Source organism: Eptesicus fuscus, chromosome 20 (assembly GCF_027574615.1).
Source record: "Eptesicus fuscus isolate TK198812 chromosome 20, DD_ASM_mEF_20220401, whole genome shotgun sequence".
In the NCBI taxonomy this organism is placed as follows: Eukaryota; Metazoa; Chordata; class Mammalia; order Chiroptera; family Vespertilionidae; genus Eptesicus; species Eptesicus fuscus.
The window spans coordinates 30,273,630-30,283,278 of record NC_072492.1 but is presented as its reverse complement, the minus strand read 5'-3'; the positions used below and the strand labels follow the sequence as shown (position 1 = coordinate 30,283,278).

General features: G+C 39.8%; 1 protein-coding gene across 8 annotated transcripts in view; it reads left to right on the top strand.

The window, feature by feature from the left end:
• Positions 1 to 20: 20 nt before the first annotated feature.
• RPS6KB1 (ribosomal protein S6 kinase B1) overlaps positions 21 to 9,649 on the top strand; it is a 52,776-nt gene continuing 43,147 nt past the window's right edge. For 7 of the 8 annotated variants that reach the window (XM_054709549.1, XM_054709548.1, XM_054709547.1 and 4 more), the window contains exon 1: positions 21 to 161. In XM_054709549.1, coding sequence (XP_054565524.1) covers positions 21 to 161 — 141 coding nt within the window. Of the gene's footprint in view, positions 162 to 659; positions 763 to 9,649 lie in introns of those variants that run through there. The other variant, XM_028157498.2, reaches the window with a different exon arrangement.

Sequence of the window (9,649 nt, the reverse complement as noted above, 5' to 3'; positions counted from 1 at the left end):
TCTGCGGTGAGTCCGGGCCCATGAGGCGACGACGGAGGCGGGACGGCTTCTACCCAGCGCCGGACTTCCGAGACAGGGAAGCTGAGGACATGGCAGGAGTGTTTGACATAGACCTGGACCAGCCAGAGGACGCGGGCTCTGAGGATGAGCTGGAGGAGGGGGTGAGGCCCGAGGTCCCGGGGGGCCGGCGGTGACAGGGCCGGGCCGGGGCGGCGGGGCGGGCCCGGGAAGCCTGGCGCGTCCGAGAGCGCGGAGACCCAGGGGGTGCGTAGTCTCCCGGACAAGCTGAAGCGCCGCGCGGCCCGAGACAGGGGAGCGGGCGGGGCGGACCTGGCCCGAGGTGAGAGGCCGCTGCGGGGCTCGCAGGTGCAGGTCGCGTCCCTCGCCCCAGAGCAGCGCAGCCAGGAGCAGCCAATGCAGGGACCGAGCACGGGCGCGCGGTGGATTCCTCCAGCTGACCTGAGTGTGGCGGGGCGCGAGTGGTGTAGCGCGTGTTGGGGGGAGGGGGACTGCGCTTGCTGGGTGTCCCCTAAGTGCAGATGAAGTGCGGAAGGGTTTCCCTTCGAGTGTAAGATTTCAAGTATTAAATCTTCAGACCTCCCACAACCACCTCTCTTCTCGGCCTGTCGCTTCTCTCCTAGGAAGCGCTCAGCTGTTAGAAGTGACAGCTGAAAACTTCTGTCGGGAGTAGCGCTGCCGCTGCTGTTACAGCCACCAGGAGTTTTATTTCGGGAGCAAGGGGGCTCTGCTGCATCTTCCAGGGTTTGTTTGTTTGCTCTTTTTTTTTAAAAAAAAAAAACAAAACTCCTTCCGTGTGACTTTTTTTTTTTTTTAAAAAAAGCATTTATAACAACACACGGCATTTATAACTTACTTTCCCCCCATTTGAAGATGTCTATATTTTTTCAAAATACTTTATATAATTTTGGGGTGGAAAAAAACCCAGCGTTGACAGCTGTGATTTGGCTTGCCAAAAATAAATTGCTTGAACTGAGACTTGTGAATGGTGGTGTGAGGGCTTTCCTTGCTGCAATCTAGGGTGTTAAATGTAGAATTGTCTTTCCTATGCATAGCTTGGTTTTACCTTTGCTGTCTTAATAGTTTGTTATTGTTTGTGGAATATCATTCTTTTTTTAAAGATAAATTTATTGAAAAATCACAAATTACACCTTAAGTTTAAAAATGGTGTTGTAAATCACTGATTCTGGGCAAATCCTTACGGTAATTTAGATTCTAAATTCCATTGTCTAGATGAGTACATGTCAGAAGTTTGCTCTAATTACATAAGGGGGTTTCCCTTTCTTTCCTTCATCCAATTTTTCCCTTCTGGCCCTGCTTATTGACCAAAGATTGAGATGCTTATATATAGAAAGAAATTTGAAAACTTTAAGAAACTAAAATAATACTGTTTTTTTCCCCCAATCAAATGAGTCTAAATCAAAATTAGTTTGGAAGGTGGATAGTGAATGTGTACTTTTTAAATATGTTTGCATAAGTAATTCCAGTTAGCCTTTTAATGGAACATTAGATACACTAATACAACTTGAAAACAAAATGGGATTACTTTCATTACATGTAGTATTCTCTTGTCACATATTGACAGTGGCTTTGGGGTAAGGGTGAAAACCTGATAGGAAGGATGCTTTATAAAATCTGATAGAATTTCTAGACCATTGGTTTATCCAGAAGTTAAAGGAGGTAGCAGTAAAATACTGTATTAAGATACCTATTATGACCTGGAACCTCATTGGGTTTTGGCCTACTCCTGGACATTGGTTCTGTTGGGTACAGGCAAATAGAATTTTGAGAGTGTGTGGAAGGGGAGGCTGGAGAAATTGGTAGAAATAGGAAAGAAAGAAATGTGGCCACTGCCCTGGGGTGAACTTTGGGAAAAAAAGCAAAGGTAATTAGAGAGGATTTTGAGGAAGAGCTTTCAGCAAAATAGTATATCATACTTAGCAATGCTTTTGGAATTGAAAATTTTTCTTTTGAGTGTATTATTTTTTTAAAATATATTTTTATTTATTTCAGAGAGGAATGGAGAGGGAGAGAAAAATAGAAACATCATTGATGAGAGAGAATCCTTGATAGGCTGCCTCCTGCACGCCCCCTACTGGGGATCAAGCCCACAACCCGGGCATGTGCCCTTGACCGGAATTGAACCCGGGACCTTTTAATCCACAGGCCTACGCTCTATCCACTGAGCCAAACTGGCTAGGGCTTGAGTGTATTGTTTTAAGAGGTGCCTCAAGGTGGAAAGCCAAAAACAGTTGCAATGGGATCGGGTTAGCCACCCAAGGAGATTCAGTGATATACAGGTTCTTCCAAAATAAAATTTAAATGTTCTGAAAAATGAGAGAAGTTTGTATTTTTTAGAAAATCAAGCTATTATGAGTTTATAATAATACTAGAGGCCCAGTGCACGAAATTCGTGCATGGGGGATGGGTCCCCTCAGCCCAGCCTGTACCCTCTCCAATCCGGGACCCCTTGGGGGATGTCCTTCTGCCAGTTTAGGCCCGATCCTGGGGATCGGGCCTAAACTGGCAGTTGGGCATCTCTCTCACAATCCTGGACTGCTGGCTCCTAATTGCTCACCTGCCTGCCTGCCGACCTGGTCGCCCCTAACTGCCCCCTGCTGCCGGCCAGGTCGCCCCCAACTGCCCTCTCCCTGCCAGCTTGGTCGCTCCTAACGTGTGTCTGCCCCCCGCCGGCCTGGTCACCCCTTACTGCCCCCTGCCAGCCTGGTTGCCCCCAACTGCCCCCCTCTGCCGGCCTGGTCACCCCTAACTGCCCCCCTTGCTGGCCTGGTTGCCCCCAACTGCACACCCCCCCGCCGGCCTGGTCGCACCTAACTGCCCCCCCCCCCCCCCGCCAGCCTGGTCACCTCTTACTGCCCCCCCCCCCCCGATGGCCTGGTTGCCCCCAAATGACCCTCCCTGCCAGCCTGGTCGCCCCTCACGGCCTCCCCCACCAGCCTTGTTGCCCCACACAGCCTGCTGTTCAGTCGTTTGGTCATCCCTCACTAACTCCCCTGCCAGTCTGGTTGCCCCACGCAGCCTGCTTGTTCAGTGGTTTGGTCCCTCACTAACCCCCCTGCTAGGCAGCCATCTTGTGAGAGTGTGATGGTCAATTTGCATATTTCCTCTTTATTATATTAGTTAATATTCTGACTATTTGCCAATTTATAACCTTTAGTTTAGTACACAAACTTTTTAAACATTGGTGCATATCAGAGTAGCCTCAGTAAGGAAACTGAGGCATAGGCCAAAGAGATGGTTGGCCAAGACCATGTAGATAACTAGTGGTAGTGTTTTTTGACTCAGTTCAGCAAGCTCCACTACATAGGTTCTTCATTGCATTTACTAGTCTTGTTCATAAAGTACCTCTTTGTGGTGTGTCAAAAGTGAATTCAAATCCTTCCAGTCATGCTCACTGACTATGTGACCTACAATAAATTGTTTAAGGTCTGTGGTACTTTTTTTTTTTTTTTTTTTTTTTTTACTGTAAATGAGGATTGTGTGAGATAAAGTCTTTAAAGTACTCTTAACAACATACTGGCATATTAAGCAATTAGCTAATTCATGGAAATATAGTAGCTTGTCAGTGTTACCCATTGCCAAGGAACCAACCATTCAAGTTTACTCTCATCTGTGCCTAGAGACTTAATAATAAATGCAGTTATACTAGTACAGAGGTCGGCAAACTGCGGCTCGCGAGCCACTTGCGGCTCTTTGGCCCCTTGAGTGTGGCTCTTTCACAAAATACCACGGCCTGGGCGAGTCTATTTTGAAGAAGTGGCATTAGAAGAAGTTTAAGTTTAAAAAATTTGGCTCTCAAAAGAAATTTCAATCGTTGTACTTTGATGTTTGGCTCTGTTGACTAATGAGTTTGCCGACCGCTGTACGAGTACAAGAGGCTGCATTTTGGGGCTGTAATGTCTTTTTTTTGAATTAGATATATTACACTGAATGAATCTGTATTAGTAAATATATATATTCTTCAGAAACTAAAAGATGAGGAGAGTAATTTAATACATTTATAGATAAAGTTGAATGTCTGCTACCTAACTAAAAAAAGACCCTGATTGATTACCTCAGAGGATGATTATAAAACCAATGGATAAGAGTTTTGTTTTTTTGTTTTGTTTTTTTGGGGGGGTGTATTTTGTTTGTTTGTTCTTGTTTTTTGGCTGATAATAGTATAATTTGGGAACAGTGAGTTGAAACTAAGGGCAAGTTTTCCTCTAGAGATATTTTTCCCTCCTCCTCTAGAGATTTTCATTAGATTATGAAAATGTTGGAAACCTTTGCTTTCTGTGGAGACACAAAGTTGAAGTAGAAATAGAAAATTATAATGCAATATTTAAAGTCTGCAATTTTTACTCTAATGCAAAATTTGAATTAGTCACAGAGCTTACTACGTGAGTTTCAGATTGAAATATCGGATTTTTATTGAGCAAAAAGTTTAAATTTTTTTAGTGCTTTGAAAAACAAAAGTGCTAAATAGGTAGTATGCATTCAAGTATTCATGATTATGAAAAATTATAGAAAAACAACTCATTATCAATGTTTAACCTTGCATTGTAGTAGATATTTACCATAAAGTATTTATATATATGTTTTTAAATCAATTTATTGTGGTGACATTGGTCAATAAAGCCATACAGGTTTCAAGTGTACAACCCTAACACATCATCTGCATACTGCAGCGTGCACTCACCACCCCAAGTCAAATCTCTTTCCCCTACTATTTATCACCCCTTTGCCCTCTTCCACTTTCCCCCACCCGCCTTTCACTCTGGCAATCACCATACTGTTATCCTGTCTGTTGTTTTTATTGTTGTTTTGCTTAATCCCTCACCTTTTTCACTCAGCCCCGCAACCACTTTCCCCACTGACAGCTGTCAGTCTGTTCTCTGTATCTATATCTATGAGTCTGTTTCTATTTTGTTTGTTAGTTTATTTTGTTCATTAGATTCCACATATAAGTGAAATCACATGGTATTTGTCTTTCTCTGGCTTATTTCACTTAGCATAATACTCTCCAGGTCCATCCATGCTGACACAAAAAGAAAGATTTTCCTTTTTATAGCTCACTAGTATTCCATTGTATATATGTACCACAGCTTTTTTTAATCTACTCATATACTGATAGGCACTTGGGCTGCTTCCAAATCTTGGCTGTTGTAAATAACGCTGCAGTGAACATAGGGATGCATATATTTTTTTGAATTGGTGTTTTGATATATTCCCAGAAGTGGAATCACTGGGTCATTTTTAATTTTTTGAGGAAACTCCATACTGCTTTCCATAATGGTTGCATTGATCTGCATACCCACCAACAGTGCACAAGGGTTCCCTTTTCTCCACCTCCTCATCAACACTTTGTTGATTTATTGATAAAACCATTCTGACAGATTTGAGCTGTGGTTTTAATTTGCATTTCTCTGATGATTAGAGACATTGAGCATCGTTTTATATGTCTATTGACCATCTGTATGTCCTTTTTGGATAAGTATCTATTTAGGTCCTTTGCCCATTTTTTAATTTAATTGTTTGTTTTCTTGGTGTTGAATTTTGTAAGTTCTTTATAAAATTTGAAAATTAACCCCTAACCAGATGTATCATTGGTGAATATGTTCTTCCATTCAGTGGGTTGTCTTTTCATTTGTTGATGGTTTCCTTTGCTGTGCAAAAGCTTTTTAGTTTGATGTAGTCCCATTTCTTTTGTTTCCTTTGCCTGAGAGGAAAAATCAGAAAATGACATACTATAAGAAATGCCGAGATTTTACTGCCTATGTTTTCTTCTAGGATTTACCCAAAAGAATTTTAAAATGTATTTATTGATTGAAGAGAGAGAGATAGATAGAGAGAGAGATTTGTTGTTTCACTTATTTATGCATCCATTGGTTGACTCTCATATGTGCCCTGACGGGAGATTGAGCCTGCAACTTTGGCATACTGGGACGACGCTCTAACCAACTGAGCTACCTGGCCAGGACCCATTTTTATTTTTATTTATTTTTTATTTTTAAAAAGCAATGTCACCCTTTTATTTTATTTTTTAATATACTTTTTATTGATTTTTTTACAGAGAGGAAGGGAGAGGGATAGAGAGTCAGAAACATCGATCAACTGCCTCTTGCACACCCCCCTCTGGGTACATGCCCTCGACCAAGGTACATGCCCTTGACCGGAATCAAACCTGGGACCCCTCAGTCCGCAGGCCAATGTTCTATCCACTGAGCCAAACCGGCCAGGGCCAGGACCCATTTTTAAATAACCCAAGATTCTGGGTAAAGTTTACCCCTTTTTCCCAATTTATCTGAATTACTGAATCTTACTTTGTAAGGAAATGTCTGTGAACAGCCAAGCAAGTGGATAAATGATTTAATGAATATTTGGATTAAGAATATTTTACTGATTTTGTAACAATTTACTTAAATTTTTGTAAACTGTGCTCTTTTTCATTGGGACTTGAGGTATATTGAATTTATATGCAAATTTAATTTAAAACTACAAAGTTTTAGTCATTTTGGTGGGCTAGTTTGAAATAGTGTATCTTGTATAGTACCTTAGATGCTCATGATTCTATTTTGTCAGTCATAGTGGCACACACAAAAAGCATTGATTGAATCAGAAAGCTTAAGGCAACAAAAAAATATTTGAATGAAGAGATTCCTGTGAAAGAGAGTTGTCAGTATGTGTTATATAATGTTAGTTTGATGCTTCTGTTCCAGAAGGTAACGGTAGGAAGTTATAAGCACAGATGCAAGTGGTAATACAGGTCTGGCCAGCTCCGGAAATGAAACATAGCCACGGGGCATATATTTCTAAGTGGCTTCTAAGCCGTGGTTCAGTGTTAACTACTTTGTGGTCTTTAATTTAGAATTAAGTAAAACTAACATTAAAGAAAACATTATATAATCAGTTTTACTGTAGCTGAGAGAAATTAGTCTTTTGTCTTTAAAGTGATGCCATTATAGGTGATTATATGAAACACCAGAAACAAAAAAACTTTTAGCCATAGCTGGCACCTCCCCTCCCCCAAAACTGTATTAAGTTGAAACTGCAAGAATATTTTTTTCTTGGTATTGCCCCATCCATATGCTTCAGTCTAATCATGAAACATACATCTTAGGTGTTAGGTGTCATCTTGACTTGTACACACCATGAGCGAATTATGACTAAAAACTTGTGTTGTTTTCGGCATTTCAGCATTCTTTCATTGTGTAAGAATACTATCAGTTTTCTTTGTGTATCTTGACTGTGTATGGCAAGCATATCAAACTCAAAGGCTAACATGGGCCAAATAAGGTTTAAGTTTATGTGGGCAGCAAAAAAACAAAAGTTTCAATTTTCATAGAAACGTATGTTTATTTCGATAAAGACATACTGAATACAAAGGGCTGAAATAAATGAGTAATTGTTAACAAAATAATAGAATATTTTAGTAAAAATTAATATTTTTCTTGAACATTATCTTACCAGACACTGAATAACTGTACAAATTAATAAGCGTAACGCAAATAAACCTATTTTTCTTGTTCTCCGAAAGCGAAATATTTCCTGTTGCGCTCACCAAACAAGTCAGTCCAAGACTAATGATGTGGCATCGGCTGCTAAATATTTGCTACTAGTATTAGTGGCGAGAAATTGTGCACCTGCGCATAAGGTGTGTAAGGGAAATGAAGGCAACACGATTATAGTAATCAGACATTAGCAAACGTTGTAGTTTGTTATTAATGATTATGTATAACAGGATATTGAAAAATAAAGTTATGAAATTTTTATTAAAATGTTTCTTACATACTGTTATATTGGCTGGGCCGCAATAATATTCATTGTGAGCCACGAGTTTAACATGCTTGGTATACGGGTACCTTTGAAGAGAGATGTGTTCACTTAAATAATTTTTGAATTATCCTAAAATTTTCAATTAAAACTTCTAATTATTATTTATTTATTTATTTTCCATTTTTTTATTAAGGTATTATACATGTACATATCTTACCATTGCCCCCACCCCACCCCACTCCCATACTTGCCCTCACCCCACAGTGTTTTGTGTCCATTGGTTATGCTTATATGTATGCATACAAGTCCTTCGGTTGATCTCTTATCTCCCCACCTCTCCCTAACCTTCCCACTGTAATTTGACAGTCTGTTTGATGCTTTACTGTCTCTGTACCTATCTTTTCGTTCATCATTTCATAATGTTCTTTATTATCCACAAATGAGTGAGATCATGTGGTATTTTTCTTTCATTGACTGGCTTATTTCACTTAGCATGATGTCTCCATTTCCATCCAGGTTGCTGCAAATGGTAAGAATTCCTTCTTTTTTATGGCAGCATAGTATTCCATTGTGTAGATGTACCATAGTTTTCTGATCCAGTCATCTGCTGATGGGCACTTAGGCTGTTTCCAAATCTTAGCTATGGTAAATTGTGCTGCTATGAACATAGGGGTACTTCTAATTGTTTTTAAATATTTTTAAAAATGATTTTTAGAGAGAGGAAGGGAGAAGGAGAAGGGAGACAGAGAAACATCAATGAGAGAGAATTATTGACTGGCTGCCTCCTGCATGCCCTCTACTGGAGATCAAGCCAGCAACTCAGACATGTGCCCTGACTGGGAATTGAACCTTGACCTCCTGGTTCATGGGGCAACACCTAACCACTGAGCAAAACAGGCTGGGATAAAAACTTTTAATTTTATAGAGCCTATTTTTAATTAAACAATATCCTTTAGTGTAAATTGAAAGAATTGATAATCAGACTATATTCAAGAACACTCATTTTAAAGCTATATTTTTGACATTAATATAACTGAATTTCTGCTGCCAAGTTTTTATTCTTACAATTCAGTTACTTTTAGAGTATTTATAGAGTTGGACAACCATCACCACAATTTAGTTTTAGAACATTTCTGTCACCCTAAACAGAAACTTTGGGCGTATTTACAGTTACTCCTCATTGCCACCTTTAGTGTTAGGCAACCACTAGCCTACTTTCCATTTCTATAAATTTGCCTTTTCTATATATTCCACATAAATGGAATCATGCAATATTGGCCTTTTGTGTCTGGCTTTTTTTTTCACTTAACATGTTTTGATGATCATCTATGTAGTAGCATGTATCAGTACTTCACTCCTTTTTAGGCCAAATAGTATTCTGTTATATGGATCAACCACATTTTATTTTTTAAGTTTACCAATTGATGTTCATTTGAGTTGTTTCCAATTTTTGGCTATTGTGAATAATGCTCCTGTGAACATTTGTGCCCAAGTCTTTGTGGAATATATATTTTCATTTCTCTTGAGTAGATAATTGGGGTAGTTTTGCTGGATCATATGGTAGCTCTATGTTTAATTTTTGAAGAAACTGCTTAACTGTTTTCCAAAGTGGTTGTATGATTTTACATACTTGCCAGCAGTGTATGAGGGTTCCAATTTATCTACATTTTTGCCATACTTGTTATTTTTTAAAAATTTATATTTCAAAGTATTATATATTTCCTCCTCTTTCCCCCCATTGACCTCCTCCACCCTCCTGAGGCCTACCGCATATTGTCTATGTCCATGGATTGTACATATATGCATAGAAGTTCTTTGGTTAATCTCTTCTTGTTCTCCCTCTCCACCCTTC